Consider the following 21645-nt stretch of genomic DNA (forward strand, 5'->3'; position numbering starts at 1 on the left):
CCCAGGTAAGACCAATATTGTTATGTTTAGGAAAATTTATTCAAAAGGCACCATATTCTGAAATTAACACTTTTCCATTTAACTTCACAGAAACGACTCTGTTGGAGGGCTCCTGCTGAGCTTTGGCTTTGAAGAAAACAAACAATACTAAAATGAAACTCATTAATAGTTAACTATGTAACAGATACCACTAACTTAAATATAAGAGCACTGAAGTATTTTCAAGTCTTCCAGTTATCCTGACATAATAATCTAATTAATTAATCTAATTAATTAATCTAACTGGGAGTTTCAGCTTTAAATGCTGTTTTTCTCACTGAAACACTTCAGTTTTACATCTCCAAGATTCCCCCAAACCTGTTAGCTTGTTTATCAACTACAGACCTATCTTAGAATTAATCATTACCATAAAACAAGTGATGCCAATAGTGTTTAAAGCAAGTAAATTACCAAACACTAGGTACAACACTCACATAGTTAAACCTTATTTAAATTACCTGCAGTAATTATACTGCTGTGTATGTGTACACCTACTTTACCTTGTTATAACAATGTTTACCATGTTAGGAAAAATATGTTTAATAATGGATAGTTGTCCTTAATGTAGTAAAGTGACAAAACCAGACCCAGTTAGGGTTTGAGAGAATTTTAATACATATGTAACCAAAGCTTTAACTATTTCTTAACATCATAGGGCAGAAAAATATGCAGTTACACACACTAAGCTCCTGTGCACATTTTATTGGATTCCTTCTTCCTCAGTCAGGATGTTTTCAGCATAAACACCTGCAATACAATAATATGGGTAAGTTAAGCAGTCAACATTAAATGTTAGACAATTTGTTAAAATAAAGGATATCATCAGAAAAACCTTTGCTCACCACCAGACAATCTGCCGGTAATTCCAGCAATTTTTGGTTAGTTTCATCATATGATATCTTCAGGTAAATTGATGCCTTTCTAGCAGAAGCAAAACATTTACCCCTTCCCCCTTCAGTGCTGTCAGTAAACTAACACTGGACAGCTGCTCTATATGTTTGCTGTCTAGTTCTTTTTGCCTACAACTTCACGGATTACACTTTCAGATCTAAGAATCTAGAGAATTAAAAAACAAGTTAATGAGAACATTCTCAGCCAGGTGGCATTTCTGAGACTGTAGCCAAAAAGCACCAGGATGAACCCAACAGCACACCAATCATTAAACTCACCTAGAATAATCTCCTGCTGTTGCTGTCTGCCTGTTTCCCACAGGACTGGTGAAGAGCTGAAACATCAATTGGTATACACTAGTAACACTTGAAGACCTGCAAACTATACATAAACATACAGATACCAGAAAATAAGTATCAGGTTTTAAATTTTAAGAGAGGAAAAACAGGCTGTTTCAAGCCATGAAGTCTGAATCTACAAAATACATCTTGTAAGTTTTTGGTAGCTTATAAACCTCATTTTATCTCAATTTAGTTTCTACCTGGTGTAAAGCTCTATATGGTGCAGTGAAATTCATCACCTACCTTCTCATTTGAGTCATTTTCAAGAGCAATCTGCTCCCAGTCCCAAGTGTGTCACATTATCTGAGACCAGGCTCTGCAGAGAAAGTGAAACAGATGGATGTGAAGCTATTTTAGGGACTGCAAGCAGCACTTTTTCACAGAAAGCCAGAATAAAATATCTCTAGAATTTCTACAACTCAAGCTCTGCATGCAGCTGCATTTCAGACAAATAAGAAGGTTCTCGTCAGTTCTCGCATCTGACGGCACTTCCTATCCAGGGTTATCATCATCAACAGCTTTTGCATTTGTTTACTGAACAGTCATTGTTTTATCTTATAAAAGGCATTAAATCTTAACTTAGTGATATATAAAACTAGTTTTAATTAGTTCTTAAATAACTTGTTCAAGATATAATTGTTACAGACTACTTGCAAGTAACAGTTCTGTACTGCTTTACATCACTAGCATGTAGAGGCAGGCAATTCTTAACAACTTTACCCACCTTAATATAAAAACCTTCTCTCTTCAAGACATCTTTCTGCTGTGGGAATAAAAACAAGAGAGGCATTACTAGAATACTCTTCGATTAATTTAGCAAATTACAGAGGTTTATGCAAGAAGAAAAAACAAGCAGCAAAACAATCCAAACCACCAAACCCAGAATCTCACCACCAACATTCTGCTTGCAATTCTACCTCTGTTTGTGTTCGCTATCATGAATCAACTAAATATTTGTCAAAAATCCTCTGAACTTTTCTTAGAAATTTCCCACATGTAGCTTGTTAGACTGCATGTACTATAACGACATTTTCTAATTAAAATTCCACAGGCCAGTTCTAAAGACGTAATATTTACTGCACGGAGCGGTTTTATTAATTAATTTATTTACTCCACCACCTCGCCAAGGCCTGCACCGCCCATACTGCGGCTCAGGCGGCACACACGCAACCCCCCAGGCCTCACAACCCACGCAAGCCCCTTCTACCTTACCGAGGAACTCTTTCCAGCAGCCCAGGCGCCATTCCAGCCCCACTGGAGGGGTCCCAGCAGCCGCCGTTGCCCCCCGCCATGTCGGGCCTGTGAGGAGAAGCGCACTCAGTCAGGCGCCGCGTGCTCCGACACCGCTCCCCTCCCCCCCTCCTCCCCCCATCGCTCCCTGGAATGCTCAGGCCCGGCACGCGCGGCGCCCTGAGGTGAGGGAGACCTCAGCGGGCGGCACCACTGCCACGGGGGTGCGGGCCCTCGCCTCACTTTAGGAATTTTAAGGGAGCCTCTCCCCTCAAGCCCAACCTCCACCTCCCCCCTGCCCGTTTTCCTCAACTCCCAACCGGCCCCAGCCCCACGCAGGAGCCCCACGCAGCCATCTTACCCCCGCCTGAACACGCAGAAGAAAAGGGCGGGAAGAACGCGCAGGCCGCTTATAAAGGCTTGGGCCGTACCACCCCGCGGCAGGGGGGAGGCGGGCCGGACCACTGCTCCAAGGAGGGGGGTGGAGGCGTCCATTTGAGGCAGAAGAGGGGAGCGGGGACTCGGGGCTGGGCCAGTGAAATCCTAATTTTAGGCACCTGGGCTGAAAGCAGGGGAGTGAGTTCACTAAGAGTGGGCCGGGAGATGCTACACCAGCTGTCTCCAGCTGTGTGAGCTGTACCTACCATCTCCAGGAAAAAGAAAAGTCGTATTGGATTCAAAACAGCAATGCAACACAAAGGCTGACTGGCAAAAAGACAGGGGTTAAATAAATTTTATCAGGAATTGAGAAGTGGGAATGCAACGGGTATGACTCTCCTTGAAAACTATGGGAGGGATATTAACGAAAGCACAAGTTAAAATTAATTATTACAGTCATCAGACACTGCAGTCACTCACAACAGTATGAGACATATTTATATATTCAATAATTAAATATAAAAATCAAGGATGAGTGTCACCAAACAAGGAAATAGTAAGGCTTGAAGCCAAGTCAGTCCCCAGATTACCCTTCTAGTCACCGTACCTTTCATTTCACCTTTAATTTTACACGTTGCTATTTTTACATATAATAAAGCAGTAAGAAGTTAATTGCAGATTCCTTGCTTTTGTGAAGCCTCAAACCTACTTCAACCTAGTACAAAAATGGAGGGGGGGGATGGGAAGATAAAACATTTGTTAAAAAGCATAAAGGGGAAGAGATATTAATAGACATTTTAGACTGACAGAACCTAGAAAACAGAGACAATGCAAACAAATTTTCAGACCATCAAAATGTAGCGGAGTGTTTTTGCTACCTGTTCTGTTTGCCACAATGTGATGTGTGAGCATTATTGGCAACCAAAATAAATGCCATAGGCAACAGGAAAAAATGGCAGTTGCACATTTATCAAACATTTATCAAACCTTTTTCCTACCTAGAGAGGGTATGGGGGTAAAAAAGCTGAATGTAACAAGTCAGCCATGTGCACAGTCACATGAACTATACAACAAGAACATTCAAAAATATTGACATGAGACAGGGATCCTATACTTTTCCTTTCCTCTTTCATTTATATATATATATATATAGTTAAACAGCACATAGGAAAACACCACTATAGCTTTCACTGTGGCCAACAGGAAAATTCTCACAAATATAAAAGTATATGTTTTAAAATTGTTAGATTTCTTCAAAACATAATACAGATAAAATGAAAGAAATATAATTTCTTATCATGTAACAACAATAACAACAAAAAATTCAGCCCCTGGGAATTTACACAATTACCAAGCACCCAGCTTTGCAGTCCTGAACATCTCAATCTCTACTACAGCAGAACATAGTATCACCAAAATAAACGGGCAGAATTCCTTGAGAGCAGTGATGCTACTCAGATACTATGTGACATTTCACTGCACTAAAACATTTAACTTAAATTTACATTCAGTGTTTTGGAGGATAGGAACTTAACAGTCCCTCCATGCATTATCCTTGCTGGCTGCTTACCCAGGAAGCATTACTGTTATTACTTCAAGAAGAAAGGAAAGGTGCTGGTAAGAGCCAGAAGGGTAAGGCAATGATGCTGATTATAAAATGCCCTGTTCTTTGGATGAACTGTGTAAAATAATTTGTTAAAAGGCTCCATGTTAAAAATATTAAGAACAAAAAGGTCGTCTCTAAAAAATACAGGGCATTTCTGCCTCTTCTTTTAAGTTCAATGCTTGGGGAAAAGTGTTTTGCTAGAATTAACTACAGGTTTGCTGTAATAAACACATATGACAATGCCCTACATAACACAGGGCCAACCACAGACTCCAGACAAACGTGATTGCTTTAGGTTTCAAGTGATATCTGCATCTCCATTTTTGTATAAAAGGAACAGAGACACTTCTGGAACCTTCACTGGAGAATCCCTTTGCCAGTGTCCAGCTTTTGGGCAAAAGAAATCTTGCCACACTGCAGAGTCACAATCTTGAGGATCAGAATGTAAAAATGATCATGATTCAGTGTCTGACCCAGAACTGCTTTCTCGGCTGATTTCAATTTGTAGGGATGGTAAATTATCCAATCGACTCTTTTTTTGCCGAGATTGTTCTTTTTCCTTGATGAGAGCACCCCAAACCCGCTGTAGCTCTGAATCATCTTCCTCTGGAGATGCCACAGAGTTTTCAGGTTTATCTGAAGTCTTTTCTTGTGTCTTCGGGGCAGACCCTAATCGGGTCCATAAATTGCCTAATCAAATGAAAAACATATTTTAAAAAGCAGAGAAGACTAAAGAACTCTGGGGGAAGTTTGAGGAGCCTGGTCTTAAATTCAGTGTAACTCCTTGTACTCCTCTCACCTTAATGTGTTGCATGGAACATACTATGCTTTGAAGCAGTAGCTGAAATTAAAATCTGGGAAGCTCAGTGCAGCTTTGTTCACTGCTTCTGATATGCAGAGAATGCTACACACAGGCCCGAAGTGCCACTGCATTTATTATATTTGTTTCAATGCCCTGCTTTGAACATAGTGCTAAAGCAGTCCTTTACTTTCAAGCACACCTATATAAAAATATTGCTCAGAAAAATAATCAGCTTAACTTAACTACCTGTATGTAGATTTCAAAGCTCTGAACAAGCATTTGCTAATTCATCTGAAATCTCACTCAACTCAACGTCTATGATTTTCTCTTACACTGTAAAATCAAAGGCATTGCTGCATGGCACTGTCTCCACAAAACTAACCTGATTTCTTCTCTCTGGTATCAGAGTAGAGCCCTTTCACATCTTGTTTGGGGATTCCCAACCTGCTGTGGACATCTGATATTGGTTCTCGACGAGGAGCAGAGGTACTGCTTGGAGGTTTAGTTTCTGGAGAATGGGGTCTTTTTCCGAGTCTTTGCCGCACATCTGGGGATATTTTCAGTGATTAAAATGAGCAAAATCATGATGCATTTACTTTAGTCCTGCCTGATTATTTTATGCTTATTGCACAATTTGAAGAACTTGAAACTAGACAGATTCTCTGTTTTTATCTTTTCTGCAGGCTACTTAAATCTTTCAGACTTCAATTTCCAGGCAATGTCTGCAATAAAATTAATTCAGATTTCATTATTTTTAGTTTTAAAATAAATCTGACATTTCATTTCTCCAAAATGTGCAGGAGAGGTAAAAATATAATACCTCCATATTTGTGTAACACGTTTTCATGTTAACCAGTGTCTGACCTTCATTTGGTACATGAGCCCCTCCCACACGTGATATTTCTCAGACTCATAGAGAATCCCTGCCTCAAGGAGGGAGATAATAAAAAACAGGGAAAGTGGGGGGAAGCAGAAACAAGAAAATAAATTGAATAAAAATAAAGGTCACTTTTCACTCAGATGTACCTCATTTTTCCCCAACTCAGTCCCTCAGTAAGGAAAAATTGTATGGATGCAAAAACTGCTGCTGAACAGAATTCCCTTGGGTTTCTAAGGTGCAGTGGAGCACAGACATGAAGTGGATATATCCATTTTAGTGATATCAATTCTGCACAATGTAAGAGCTTAAAGTTACCTGATTTTACAGTGCTGTTTTGCTGGCGTGGCCCAGTATTATTCTGACGTTTTTCTTCTAACAGTAGTCTTACATCTGCAACTTTGTCTGATAATCCTTTACTACCAATCCTATTTTTGATGTTACTGGTTGCTATGCTATCTGCTCGCATGGAATTCCTGAAAAAAACCACAAAAAAAATTAGTGCCCCTTAAATATATCTAGTATAGTTCTACCTAATCTGTAAAGGAAGATGTATTTTTTAAATATTAACTGTAATTAAAAAGCATGTATCGTTGCTTTCTGTATTTCTATTAAAAATATCTTCTATAAAATCATGTTCAAAGTTGCTTCAATAGGTTGTCCTTAGGCTTTGAGAGCTCTGGCACCAATTAAAATTTAGAATACTTTTTCACCGATACTTCTAAAACGAAGAAATTTTTTACCTAATATTTTTCAGTTGTGATTCCACCTCATCTGCATACATTGTCATCTTCATGCTCTTCTTGGGAGAGGGTGTTGATATCATTTTCAGTTCAAGATCATAGTCCATCTCATCAGAATCAGATGCACTGGCACTCGACCGTCTCGCTGCACTGCGTTCCCGGGACTGTTTGAAAGCCTGCAGCTCATCACGGTACTCTACAACAACCCTGTCATCTTCATCCATATCCTGATCTTCCTCCTCTTCTTCCTCTTCAATAGGCTCCTCAGGAACATTTACTAAACCTGCAGCAATACAAACTGATTTGGATCATCTCAAGTTTATCATTCATTTAGTGTGCTTTAAAACCAAGACCCCCTCCCCAAAAAAATCCCTGTAATTAATAACCATTACAAATCAGTAGTTCTCTAAGGCTGAGGAGAATATTTTGCAAACCATTCTAAGTGGAATCTATATTACAGAATAGCCTAAGTGGAAAGAAAAAAATCACCAAAGGGCAAAAAAAGTCTACTATGTCAGGCTGCTGGCTCTGCAATGATCCTTTCAAGTCCTGTAAGTAGTAATGCCAAAAAGAACACATGTAGCATTAGTATTAATATATCACACATACCAATTTATTTAATCAGTAACAAATTTAGTCATCAGCAGTGTGCAAGCATCTTTTCAGAAAGCAGCACATCATCAACAGGCACAATCATCCATGAGGTTTGATACAGCTATGGCTGCATTTTTTAACAGGATGCTCATATGAAACTTTGACATTGTATTTGTCTCACATCAAAGATTTTTATGCAGATTATCTTTCTAACACACAGCTACCCCAGGGAGTAGATGAAGGTATTCAAGCCTAATTAGTAGAATTTTCAATCTTCATTGTTCTACATCTCTCTTGCTTTGTCACAGAACTGACATAGCAAGTAGGACAAACTGCCACGAAGTTTAAAGAAGTTATCCCTTCTTTTTGCCCTCGATGCTACAGCTCCCATGTCCTAAATTTGTAAAATAAAAATACTGCAGAAAAAGTAGCAGCTATTTTTGTAAGCCAGTGAGCAGGGTGTAGCTGCTGCCTCAGTTGTTTCCTGCAAACTCTTAAAATGTGATTCTGTTATAGATAAATTTTTTTCAAGTACACTTCACTTTCATGCACTGCTGGGAACTGGATGAGGCATTGTCTCAGGTCCTTTGTAGCCCTCCATTCCCCAGTTGTGTTCTAGCAGGATTGATATTTTGGCATCAGTTACCTGAGTGACGATGTTTGTAAGGAGGAGTCAACCCAACATCATCCCCAATCAGTGTCCTTTTCCTTATCACATCCCGATGGATTCGACGGGAATGGTATCTTCGTTTCCTGAAACACAAAAAAAAGATTCACATTCCTGTCACAGCAAAGGCAGCATTAATGAGGTACATTCAGTTCTGGATTAAGCATCTGCAATCATCAGGCACTTTAATAGCAGACATTTATGCCAGAGATCTGTTCTGAATATTTTAAATTAAAAATTTCTGTATTTTTATGAGGAAATACTCCCCTGGTAAATTCAGTCACATTGCAAAAACATTATTTATCTATAAGAAGCATCTGCATAGATTGAATAGAAAGAAAACCCACGTATTAAAAAAAGTTTTAGACATTTTGTCCAATTACCTGCAATGTTCCAATTCCTCTACTGAATACTAACCAAGAATTGCTAAGAATCCCCTTCATGCCTCCATAATTTGGATTGCCATATTTCATGTAATACTGGCTTCGCCTTGCAGCTCCCAGCTCTTTTTTGTCATCTGAAAAAAACCCACAAAAATTAAAGGAATATTTCCCCCTTAGAATATATCTTGCAACAGCTGCATAAAAATAAAGAATCATCCAGTCAAAGTCAGAGGGTGAAAGTAAGACTGAATATATCCTATAGATCAGCATTACTTCAATCTCCTTCATGAAGGATTCAATTTTGCTGACACCTCTGAAATTTCTCCTACCATCAGTTTTATTTATGTCTAGAAACTTAATTCCAGGGAGACTGAGTTTCTACATATCAGCTTAAAAGACCATTACATCTCACTGTAGCTGCTGGAGGCTACACTTACCTTACTCACGACCTTTCTTTTTTTTAATGGATGTGTCACTTTCCACACAGCCCAGAAATTGCACAGATTTTACTCACAAATACAATTTCTCAGCTGTTTTATACCTGTAAAATACCTAATCAGTATCTCCAACTATTTTCATATTTATAAAAATGTGAAATTTACCTCTGCGGAGAAGGATATCATAAAATCTATTTTATGGTATTGGGAAGAATGCCCTGAGCTCAAGATCAAATTTTTAGGTATAATAATTTTCATCCAACTTGACCTGGATTTGATTCACATACTAAATGTTGATTCCTTGCAAAATCCTAATACCTAGGGATTAGCAAAAAAACTAGTAACTTGGCAAACAAAAACTAGGTACTTTGAGTCATTAATTAGTCAACAAAGAAAACTACAACAAGCAATCAATTCATTATGCTTGTTAAACTGTTCATTTACCTTTAGTAGCAAATCTCATAAATAGCTTGTTTCCTTTAGCCAGTTTATTGGCAGGGCGAAGATCATTACGCAGGAGAGAATCCTCTTCTACCTGGGAGAGGGCATCCAACTTTGGGGAGCAAAAAAGGTATTTTGGACTCAAAAATTACTGTTAAATGAAAATGGATTGCTTACAGAGAAGCAATCAACTGGTTATCAAATTATTTTTCAAAGTATGTTCAAATGAACTTTGCTTTTTTTTTTTTTCTTGACAAACTGGTGTCAATTTTTGAAGTAATTTGTCCTGAAGATTTTAAAATATTTCCTCTTCTTGCTTCCTTAACATTATCCCAGATTATTAAATCCAGTAGCTTTCAAATGACACCACACTCCTAACCAAAATGCAGAAAATAAATAGCTCAACTTGAACACTGAAAAATTTCCTTTTTTGGCATGTTTCATATCTAAATGGTTTTACTAGCAGGTTCTCATGTCCTCACACTACAACTAAAAGGCAGTTTTTTCCATTTATATCTGCTCTATTGGAACTAAAATTCAGACTTCCGTGGCTGCTATGATGTACAAGTGTTCACTGAGTTATTCCTAAAGAAAACACTAATCCCACCTATTACAATTCAGCCAGTGAAGATTAAATTGCTTTCAAAACATCGATGTGTAACCTGGTTCCCACACGTGTCTATGAACAGCCCAAGTCCTGTTGGTCTCTTTAAGCAGAGCCTTCACTGCTGAAAGGAATCTGCCTTCCAGGATTCTTTCCTTGCCTCCTCTCAGCAGAACAGAGCATCCAGTCCAGCTCTTACATGCTGGATGCCCTATCACTCCTCAACACCTACTTTGACAAAAGACTCTTCCACAGCCATTCTCACCAACTGCAGACCTCTGCTTCCTGTCATTTCCCCAACCAATTTGTTTTGATAATTGAATGGTGAATTGCAAATATATACAGTTAAAAGTTTAATATTATGAAGACTTTACACAGTCAGAGCAAAACTTATGTCACAGTTTTTGCTTTCCTTCTGTACTGACCTCAACATCACTTGGATTGTCATCCTCAACCTCACCTTCTTCTGTTTCATCATCAGAACTTTCTTCCTGTTTTTCTAAGAAGGAAAATAATCAGGGAAAAAAAAATAAACTCCATATTAGTGTGTTAGTTGCATTTGACTGTTATTACCTATAACTCTTCAAACAAACTGAAGGTGTTATCCTTTTCTCTATGCGGCTGAGAGAATAATCAAAACAGTAAATTACTACAGAAATTTGAAGCATGCATGAGCACAGAATAGCATTAACTAGACAGCCCCTGTGCAGATAACTGCCTGTGGCAGCACACCACATGATTAATTTAATTATTTGGAAGCAAATTGCATTGCACTGCATATCAGGGTATGACAGAGATGAGCAAGGCCATGTAAAAGGCATATAAAGGCCTACTTCCTTCAGCCTCTCTTTAAAATGCTGCAAAATGAACAGCTAACAATGTCATTATTCAAAAGCTTAAGAAAGCAGGACACAAAAAAACTCCAAACCCAAAACAAAAACCTTAGTGAACTAATTTCAAAATGAAATAACAGAAGAACACATGCTTTCAGAGCTATGAAACTCTTACATCGATATTTTAGGGTTCTTTTTAGTTGGAGTAAGAAAACTGATACTGGAATATTTTTTTTTCTAAATAGTCCTCAAAAAAAAAAGTAGTGAATATGGACAACTATCAATGTACACCAATAGAATTTGCAAAGATCTCAAAGTACTTCATGGACATAAGACTAAAAAGAAATTTATATTTCAGATTTCCTGACCCTGATCCTTTTATATTTCAGATTTCCTAACCTTAATCTCATCCAACAATACACCTGAAAACTTAAAATAGAGAGCAGTAGCTGTTCAAAAGATCCTGAAAATACAATTATGTTCAAATAAACAGGTAAAGCACAGTTAACCAAACTGAAACCAAAGAGGGAGCGTAGGTAAACAGCTTACTCAAAATGAAACCTGAATAACTAAGTTCATCAGGGACAGCATTCAAGTACCTATCTTCCCCCAAAATACAAGCTTCTCACACTTCTCACAGTTAACTTTTTGTCTAAAAAGTTCTCAAATTCCTGCCTGAAAAAGGTATGCAACTAAGCCAGATTACTCCATCTGTATGCAGATCTGTATCTGCATGCATCTCACACCCCAAGATGTAAATGAACAGTTTGTACTTTACCTAATATCCCACTTTTCCAGATGAACAGGACAGTAAGTTTATGCAGGAGTTTTTATTTTGGATGCAGTGCAATGATGATGCAATATGTAATTTGTAGCCATCAAGATTAAATATATATATTTAACCTCTATTTAAACAAGACAGCCAGTCAAAAATTTCAATAGAAGTCTTACTTGAAGCATTATCAACATTTGCCCCCAAATTAACGACACATGGATGGCTGAGGAGCCACTGCATTGTAGAGAGAAGCAACAAGAGGAAAAGGGGATGATGTAGAAGGATCCAAAAGTTTAACAAAGCCCTAAGTCCCAAACTTTCTAGAAAGGTTTTAATAGCACTGCAGATATCTAATAGAAAGATTGGCCACTTGCATTTTGTTCATACACTGTGTTTAAACAAAGTCTGTGGAAAAGTTAATAAACACAACATCTTTCTTCGCTTTATACTGGGTGGTCCACTACTTTGAACCACAGCAATTTATCACACTAGTTGAACAGCAAAACATTCCTGAAGTAGCAAAAGCCTGATTTTTAATTTACACCCACAAATGTAAACTTAATTTACAATTAATGCATTCAGATCCCAGATTTACCACAACATTAAGGAATTCTGATACTTTGCTCTTTTATAACTGACCTTTCAGTGTACTTCTCCTTCGAAAGTATAATGGCCACATTTACTGGGGTAAATGATATACTTAAGACAATGATGGTGTATTGAGAAAGGAATCAACTGTGGCATTTTCTACCACTAGCTTTTTTTCCACACTTAGAATCCATCCCTCTGCTGCCTTTGTATGCACAGCACACAGACTTATTTCTGTGCAACATGTACCACTGTAAGTATCATATCTGGATGTGACCCTGCATCTAACATGTTCAGTATCGACTGAATTACTGCTTTTGGTCTAGCTCCAACCCACCTTTTAAGAAGCAGCTTCTTCAAAAGGTTTCCAAGATCAAAGCCTTTTTTTAAAGTGGCAGAATACATTTACCTGAAACTACATGATAGAAGCTCCTTCAGTAATTTAGATTACGTAGTACCCAAACACAAGTTAAAAGTTTCATTTATTTAGCTAAGTGTCTATATTCACATATCTCAATCTACCTTTCTTGGGTTTTTCAGCTGTCTTCTCTTCATTGTTTTCTCTGCTTTTTGTTTTCTCCTGATCAGGCAAGGAACTCATATTTATTAGAGCCCGTGTTGCTGTTACTTCATCAAGCCAGACCACATTACCTATGACACATATAAACACACAAACAAAATGCAATTTACATAACCAAGCAGTGACACACACTGCCTTACTGTAGGGAAATTGCTAACAGAAGTTTAGGAATGTTCATAGATAGTGACATGACAAAAAAGTAATTGCATACACCTCTTGGAGAGGATGCCATATTTTTAACACCCTTGATGAGCTGGAGGACACACAGTTTTCATCACATTATCAAAAAAATACACATAACTGCATCTTAGAGACTGCTTCCTGAGCACAGCAAATTAGGATACTGAATCAGGTCAGTGTTTTTTATGAACATGTTAGCACACAAATGGGATTAAAGGGAAAAAAAAAAAAGCCATGATTTTTTTTCCCTTTGGCAGTGTCACAGAACCTCAGACCTTACTGTAGAATTCTTTTCCAAAAAGCAGGAAAATAGGGGAAAATAAAGAGACTGTTCAAACACAGATAGTGCACACAGGTTAATAATATGATTCAGTACATGCCTCACACATGCCTTCAGTATCAGCAGAGAGTACCAAAGTGTGAATTCTTAGGCTAATTAAAAGCATTTGCCAAAATCAAAAGAGTTAAAGCTGCTTAGAAATAGGTTTTTATGCATGGACATGTTCAATGCAAAAACAGCAACAAATATCATTTACTGCTCTACTGCTAAGCAGAATGTATTCAGGTATCAAGAAAACTATACACTGTCCCAAAATGAAAGATTCTCTCTAAATTAGACAAAATTCACAAGGTAAAGTACACACAGACACTGACTTCAGTGACTGGCTAATAACTTCTTATTTACATATGCCTATGTGTTCTTCATGCCTCCAAATTTTCACAGCCTTTATTATTTTTATTAATTTCCAACACTGTCTAAATTTACCTTTGCACTAGGACACCTTGTGATGTAATTCTGTTGGGAAAATTAAAACTTTTTGCCATGCTGTGACAGAAATCTATGCTGAAAAGACAATGTTTGTCCCTTAATATTTTCATCAATAGTCAGCATGCTAAATCAATCAGAGCACGGAAATTAATCACTCAAAAAGATGATTTAGCTCTAACTGGGTAAAAAACCATTACAACTCCAAAGCCTGCATTTTGACAGTGCAAGATAACTCAGGTAAAATCCTGGCAATGTGAATTGACATTCCTTTTCTAATCAATGTAAATCACATCCAGTTCCTGCCTTCTTCCACCCACTAATTTCTCCTTGCAACTGCACTAAATAAATATGGCAACAACTCTGCCCCTTTGCAGCACAAAACCTGCCCAGCTACACACAGCTCCACTATCTTCTCAGAACATCAGCTTTAGTGACACTCACAAGCAGGTATATTCTTTATGTCAAGATGCAAGCAGTGCACAATTTTAGACCTTTTTTTTTTTTCCAGTTGCAAATCTGCAATTTTTTTCTAGCTCCCTCTTTCCAATAATACTCAGACAGCAGGTTTGATTTTACAAATTCCTTCCTTCTAAATCTCTTTTGACTAAAGCAAATTACAGGGATGGTGAAACAGACAACAATGACTTTGAAAGGCAATAAGACATCTGAAGTACAGCTTTAGCAGATACTGAAAAAAAGAGTAAGAATTACAGATAAAAAACCATATACTTACATGATGTATCATCTAACCACTCAATATGAGCAGGAGGATACTCCTTAAAATATGCAAAGATGTCCTGTGTACTCATCTCATCCACCCCACAAATGTAGATTGTGTCCAGTCTTACTTTAGGAATTGCTATAAAGAGGAAGAGATACAAAAAAGTACTCATTTCCATACAAGCTTTTATATTATTAACATGTGGCCTTACACAGCAAACATTTCAAATAAGTATGTACCATATATTTATGATGTACACCATTCTAAATACCATAACTTGAATTATTATTGCACAGGGCAAAACTTAAGTATATTGCTAATTAAAAAGAAGTAATATTACATGCATTGGCAGATGCAGGTACTGTGTAGCAATCAATCTGCCTTAAAAACTGGAGTTTTTTTACATGCTGTCACAAATACTACCACTGAGTATGAAAGAGCTGGAATACTAATGAGGCCTGGGACCAGGGTATGTGTACAAAGTATTTCCCACTTGTATCAGCTGAGGCAGAGCTGTTACAGGCCAGGGCTTAGCAGGTCCAAGCTGCCAGCTGGAACACAAAAAAGGGCTTTGAGAAGTCACTGGATGCCAGAAGTGCCAGTCTGTTGTGTACACATCTCCTGCCTGATCAGCTTACATCCCAACATGCCCAGCTTCTCATCTCAAAGCACATGTGCAGTAAGTCCAGCTTCTCATCATCCAGATCCTCATCTCACTGTGAGGGGGACAGAGTTCTCCACTTGCACAGAAACAGTGGTCAAGGTCTGCTCTTTTCAAAGAATTTGAAGTTTCTTAAAGCAGCACCTGATCCAGAAGATGAAACTTGGGCAGGCAGCACTAGGTGCCATTGCCCAACAGTAAATAAGGTACATTAAAAATGCCAACTTCTTTCTAGGGCTGGTAAAATGCAAAGCACAATGATAACCATCATGCAACTTAAAAAGCAGTGCCATTAAAATAAAAAGGTGAAAAAAACCACACATTAATTTCTTTAGTCCATGACCTACAAACACCTCTGTGGATGCAGGGATATTGCAGGATACTTCAAGTAAAAGAACTGTGAGAAAGTAAACAAATGGATCTTCTCTTCTGAACTCTTGGATAAACTCAACAGGTCACTCACCTTTCTTCATCATGTCCCTATCCAGTGCCACATTCCTTTGGGCAAGATTCACTTCAGCTCGGAAATGAAAACGTTTTGCTCTTTGTTCTTTTTTCTCAATTGCTTCCTGCAAAATACAAAACAATGCAGCCAAAACAGGAATCACAGCACCATTCCCAAGAAGACATTTAAAATAAAATTTACCAGATGACAACAAACTAATACTAATAATTTTATTAACTCTGAGAAGACCTGTATGTTTCAGAATGAGGAAATAATTCACTAAAGCATCTCTTCAGACAGTAATTGTTTTAGTGTAGGTCCAGAAACACAAAGGGAATCAAGATGCATGGAAAACAAGACAGCTCAGACAGAGCTCAGGCTCCATGATGCAACAGCAACATTATCTTTACCTTCCTCACAAATGTACAGAGCATGTGCTCCAAAAAGAGAAAAAGAAGTCACTTAAAACAACCATTTCTACTACATGGAAAATCTACCTCTCGACATTACAAAGATTTTTCCTTATCTGCTTTTTAAATATAAATAAAAATGTAAATTTGTCTCTCCAAGCATGAATTCACCAACACCAGCTGGAGAGCTGACTATAGAGAACTTACTTAGACTCTCAGTTCAAGCTGCTTTTAAGTAGCTCACGAGCAACAGCTTCTGTGAATTCTGTCTAATTTCTGAAACTGACTGAGAAGCTCCTTGTCTTATGGAACTTATTAGGAAGCATTATAGAGTTCTGGACCTTACTAACCAAAGTTAAACTTGGAACACAAATTGTGATTAAGCAATAAAACTCCTGCCAATGGTAACCAAATAAAAATGGCCTTTTGACTAGTTTTTAAAAATTGCCATAACATTTTTGACCATATTTCTTCAAGTCAGCAAATGATGACAGCTTTCTGCTGACCAGAACTTCAAATTCTTTACCAAATTCCAATACACACAAGCTAAATGTTTAAGCCAAAAAGCTGATTTTCAGGCTTCACCTGCAACCCCTTTTGTACTCCGATGACCACAACTTGTCAAACCACTGCTGTGGTGAGGATTCATGTTTGTTAGAACACATAAAATTCTGTCAGTCCCATAAAGCCTAAAACTAAATGTTTTTTCTCCACTGTCAGAGGCTGGATACAGTGGTCAGTTGTGCAGAATGAAACAACAGCCAGCTCGCTATTAAATATCCAGAGATGAGCTGTAGGATTAAGTTCCACAAGAATTATGTAACTTGAAGTTATTTCAATTCAACAGCTGTTCACATTCTTCAGACTGTGTCTTAAATAATTAAACAATAAGATGCCCTTGGAAGACAGGAGGCAATGAAAACAGATTTTCCTGCCAAGCACTTGTGCCTCCTCCTGTCACTCACCCAAGAGGAAAACCTGCAGCTGACTTCTCTCCCAGGGCTTTGTGTGGCACCAGGATGATCTCAACAGAAATATTTTCAGGTTTTGGCACAATTTTTTTTTTGTAAATCAGAAATGCTGATTCTCCCAGTTTACAGGAGATATCAGGTCCTGATGCAGGCCTCAGCCAACAAAAGGAGTATTTCCTAGTCATTGAGAAATGTCAGCCTAAGCTTCTGTGCATGGTGAGGAAGAAATAAATGAAATGGGCTTCTCCTTTCCAGTAGCAAGAATTATAATATGTTGAAGAAACAGAAAAATTACCTTGGATGTTACATCTATTCCAGTAATGAAACTTCCAGCTTTGTTTTCATATCTCCTACTTGTGTCCTGGAACAAAGCAAAATAGTGATGAAATCTCAATGAACACTGGAAGCAACATACTTGCCATGCTGAAAAAAAACCATGGCCACTTCTACAAGAAACCCATCCTCCTCTTGATCCAAGCCACATCCCTAGACAGACAGTACACAAACAATAACTCACTGATGTCAGCAAAGGTAAAGCAGGACAGTCTCAGCTTAGAAATACCACAGCACACACAATCTAACCATTTTTCTCATTAACAACATCAAAGTTTGTCTATAGCCCACAAATGTTTAGTTATTAAAAAGAAAAACAAATAAGCATTATTTTTTAAGTTAAAAAGCCCCACTCAGGGGCTCCACTCAGGTTGACTCATGGACCACAAGGAAGTACAGTAGGGTACTGTCTCTTAGTCCATGTTTGGTGGAAGTTCAAGCATGTAGGTAAATCAGCTAACTAGAGATTAGTTTGTCAAATAATTTCCACACAAGTTTTGAGAGCAGCAAAAGACTACTTAGGAATTTAGAAGAACTGTGACCGATTTTTAGGCATTAAACCTAATCCTGCTAAAACTTCTGCAGGAACAATTAGCAAACATGAAGAGGGAAAAAAAATTAAAAAATTAAAAAACAGAAAGGAAACCCTCAAAACCCACTCAGCAGAGCCCACATTCCCGGTGCACCCAACTCAATTCTCCTCGTCACCTGCTCCTTAGTTAGGTATTCCCTGAGTCCCTTGCACCAAGCAGGCATTTTCACACACTCCCACCCACAACGTTCCCCTACAGTCCACCACTACACCCCAAATCATCTTTTCCACCATCTCCTTTATTCCCTTCACTCCCAAGTATATTCTGGTCGCTTTTTCTATAACTGTTCCTCTCAGACACCTCTCAATCCCCTTATACCCCCACCCCCGCCACCCTCAACCCCCTTCATCCCCTGCCCCCCCCTCAGGGACTGTTCCCTCCTTCGTCCCCCCCTGCCCGTGACCCCACCGCATGCCCCTCACCGGAATGAGCTCCCGCAGGGAGCGCCTGACAGGGATGGTCTCAAGCTCGCCCTCTTCTACTTCCATAGGCTCAGGCTCCGGGCCGCGAGGCTCCGCCGTTGTCGCCGTTGCCTCCGCCTTCACCGAGATCCGTAGGCCCCGCACGGCCGCCATGGCTCCGCCAGGCCCGCCCTCCCCGCGGCCAGCGAGACGGCCCCGCCGCGGCACAGAGCGGCGCCGCCCACAAGCACCACTGAGCCGCCAGGGCGGATAGAGCGGCACCCGCAGCTGGAGCCGGCGAACTCAGGTGCAGGCCGCGGCCATAGAGACGTGGGGATAGCGCGGCGTCGCCGGTCCTCCAGGTTTACGGTGAGGGAGAGAGCGGCGCCGCCATTTTGCCCAGGATCCCCCGACCCAGCTGCGGGAATGCGGGGAGCGCGGCACCGGGAAGAAATACACGGTGTGGGGAGAAATACAGAATCGGACTGAGGATGGGGATTGCAAGGTCCAGGCTTTTTTATAGCGGAATCGGCTTCCTGCAATTTTATTTTTTTTTTAAAACACTCAGAATTCTTAAAATGTTCATCTCCCCTCCTCTGCGTGCTACACTCAGACCTCTCCGGAATCCCACACCTCTGATAAAACTAATTTTCAGTTTACTGTTCTCCCCAGTGCCTGTATCCTATTGTCCATGGGCTCAGTTATTCTCTTTATTAAGGGCTGTTTTCCCACTCAGGGTGTTCAGGCTGTTCCTCCCAGCCCATGTAAACCACCCCTGGATTTCTCCGGCCATGAGACAATTTTTTTCATTCCCCTAATTACACTCATTAGCTCTGAGCCCCTAGCACACAAAGGGCCAGAACCCTGCTCTAGCCTTGGCACCAGGATGCCCACAACCACGGTGTCACACCACAATTAATTGCTTCATCACCACCAGTTGTCACCCAGCCTGTTCCACGCAGAATTCCCAACAGTTCTCTGGATGCTGGACACTTCCACCCTGCTCAGACTGCTCTCTTTCTCACTTCTGCACTTTTTTCCAACCAAAACCTTCCAGCCCATCCCCTACTATATGTCACTTGCCCTCCATGTTGTCCCAGAAAGATTCCTGAGTAAATTCTGAATTTATGAGGAAGAAATTTTGCAGCTGACAACTCAGTGGCTCCTCCCCTCACACAGGATGCAGAGGGGCTGATACAGCTCCCTGCTGCCCATCACACACTCCAAGCTTATTTATTTTTAGCAGCCTCTGCACAGAGCCCTGTACACAACACCTCGTGTCACCTGCACTCACCAGAAGTGCTGTATTTGTTGGTGACACCACAGATCCAGCATCTGGCAGGAACCTCTGACACGGGTGACACTTCCAAGCCAGGTGTGAACGGTGGTGGCAGAGGCCACACACAGGAACATCAGAAGCAAACAGGACACAGACACCTCCTGCAAGGGGCAGATCCCAAAATCATTGCAAGAAGAAACACATTTGTGTGGCAGAACTGCTATTTCTTGAGGCCACAGGGAAAAGAAGCCAAACAAGGCACTTTTTCATCCCTTAGTTTTAATTTTATACAGGTCACAGTATTGATGTGCACAATCTAGACCAGATTTACAAAGCCTCACCCTACAAAGTGAGTTTGGGGCAGGACTGCATGACAATGGGTTGCCTTTCACTGCTGCCAGGAGCAGATGAAGCCTTCAGTTAACCCAGATGTTTCCTTATTTTGTTTTAACATCCTCAAATGTCTCCCAGGACAGAACACTGCTGGACTGCAGCACTCTCTGCTTGGAACAATTTCAAAACTTGCTCACTGAACTCAGCAAGAAACTTTCTACCCATTAACGGGGGCTTTAGATTGGTTGCCAAAGCTGCAGAGCTCCTTAGGAAAAAAAAAAATCTCTAGGCTGACTGGCAAGGAGAATAAAATAAGAGGAAAACCAGGCCTGGGTGTTGGTGGGGCTTTTAGTACAAGTGGGTAAATAGAACTTCTCTTGCTATTTTACAACTTCCTTCAGAATCTTGTTATTAACAGTGAATTCTCCAGAATAGGATGATTTTCTTTTATTCTCCTGAGAGTGTGGCCTAAAGATTTGTTTGTTTGTTTGTTTTTTCACATTCATCTCAGGCTGCAGTCTGCTGCCTGGGGAGGATCAGGGTAGAGAGCAGGTTTGGGCAGAAGGGCCCTGCCCCTCTCATCACCTTTGTGCAGAAAGGATGGATCAAGGTCAGCAAACTACTGAGGCGTGCAGGGATTAAACATGGGAGGAAAACAGGAATTTCAGAAAGGTTACCAGGAGAAGCTCTAAGTAAGGAAAGACTGCTACAAATAAAGAAGGACAGAAAGTGACTGAACAAATAATTCCAGCATAAAAGCACACAAGTCTTCACGGAAGTGTTACTCGTTTCCCCATCCCTGGCCACCAGAGGGAACTCTTGCAGTAAGATTCCCAATTGTTTGCAGCAGAAAACACCAAACCTGATGAAAACCTCCACCAGCTCCTGTAGTTTTGTGGTTCAGCTGAAAACAGATGGGAGTTCAAGGGTGTGGACAGGGAACGGAGAAAAAACCAAACCAAAACAAACCAGAAAACAAGAAATTTGTAGGCCCACAGTCAAAATTAGACTTTTTACAGGGGTTTGCCAAGAGTCAGAAAAATTGGGATTTTGCCATTGTAAGACAAACAGAACAGATGTCTTGCTGCTGTGTTAGCTCTCCTACTGTCCTGTCCTCTCGACAAGGACCTGCAGCTTTTCAAATCTGTGAAACACCTGTGTGTGGAATCATGTTATTTCTGCAGCTGGCTAGAAAACATCACCAGAGAAACTGAGACAGTGGCTTCCAAAGAGATTATGACTGGTTCCTACCTACAGTCCATCTGGAGAGAGAACAGGATCTGCAGAGGAAGGATGTCCACTTATATTAAGCCATTGGATAAGCTGAAATCAAGCACTCGGTGTTTTCTTGTATATTCTGTGAACCACAGGTTCTCACCTGTAAAACAGAGTATTTTTTTCACTGGGATGTTGTGAAGGTTACTACAGCCCCGTTACCCAGCACAATGCCAAAGTCCCCTCTGTGAGGGAGCTACAGGGCTCCAAAGTGCCCTGCAAAGAAACACAGATGCTGTAGGGCAGGCAGGACCCTCACAGCCCCCTCACAATTAACGAGAGCTGTCTTCTAATGTTATGGTTATTCAAGTGCTGCCCCACAGAGATCAAAGAGTTAAAAAATACACTCCTTTCTGGAAAAAAACCCTCAAATAATTGAAGAGAACTGAAACAGAGTTCAGCACACATTTATACAGAATCTACAGACACTACTTTGGAATTTAAGAGCTCATGGAGAATATTGCT

At 39.9% G+C, this 21645-nt stretch overlaps 1 protein-coding gene, 1 long non-coding RNA gene and 2 other non-coding genes across 6 annotated transcripts; all 4 read right to left on the reverse strand.

Annotated features, from left to right (window-relative positions):
- Positions 1-630: 630 nt before the first annotated feature.
- On the reverse strand, positions 631-2880 carry LOC139806176 (uncharacterized). 3 transcript variants are annotated; one of them, XR_011730166.1, is made up of 6 exons: positions 2863-2880; positions 2484-2570; positions 1996-2031; positions 1515-1587; positions 1209-1311; positions 631-786 (listed from the first exon to the last, which is right to left on the reverse strand). It is a non-coding gene; the product is annotated as an uncharacterized lncRNA (long non-coding RNA). The 3 variants fall into 3 exon arrangements; XR_011730164.1 differs by having other exon boundaries at positions 1996-2034; XR_011730165.1 differs by having other exon boundaries at positions 1996-2034; positions 2479-2570.
- Positions 860-933, reverse strand: LOC139806292 (small nucleolar RNA SNORD65). Its single transcript, XR_011730208.1, has one exon. It is a non-coding gene; the product is annotated as a small nucleolar RNA SNORD65 (small nucleolar RNA).
- On the reverse strand, positions 1713-1787 carry LOC139806288 (small nucleolar RNA SNORD49). The gene has a single exon (XR_011730203.1). It is a non-coding gene; the product is annotated as a small nucleolar RNA SNORD49 (small nucleolar RNA).
- Positions 2881-3355: 475 nt separating the features above from the next.
- On the reverse strand, positions 3356-21283 carry NCBP3 (nuclear cap binding subunit 3). The gene is made up of 15 exons (XM_071765432.1): positions 21157-21283; positions 19588-19733; positions 18315-18829; positions 17262-17327; positions 15604-15709; positions 14492-14617; positions 12752-12880; positions 10459-10532; positions 9433-9541; positions 8586-8685; positions 8148-8254; positions 6908-7190; positions 6483-6640; positions 5670-5834; positions 3356-5175 (listed from the first exon to the last, which is right to left on the reverse strand). The coding sequence occupies exons 3-15, from the start codon at positions 18465-18467 to the stop codon at positions 4940-4942; spliced, it is 1812 nt and encodes a 603-aa protein (XP_071621533.1). The 5' UTR covers positions 18468-18829; positions 19588-19733; positions 21157-21283; the 3' UTR covers positions 3356-4939.
- Between the last annotated feature and the right edge of the window lie 362 nt (positions 21284-21645).

This window comes from Heliangelus exortis, chromosome 21 (assembly GCF_036169615.1).
Source record: "Heliangelus exortis chromosome 21, bHelExo1.hap1, whole genome shotgun sequence".
NCBI classification, from domain to species: Eukaryota; Metazoa; Chordata; class Aves; order Apodiformes; family Trochilidae; genus Heliangelus; species Heliangelus exortis.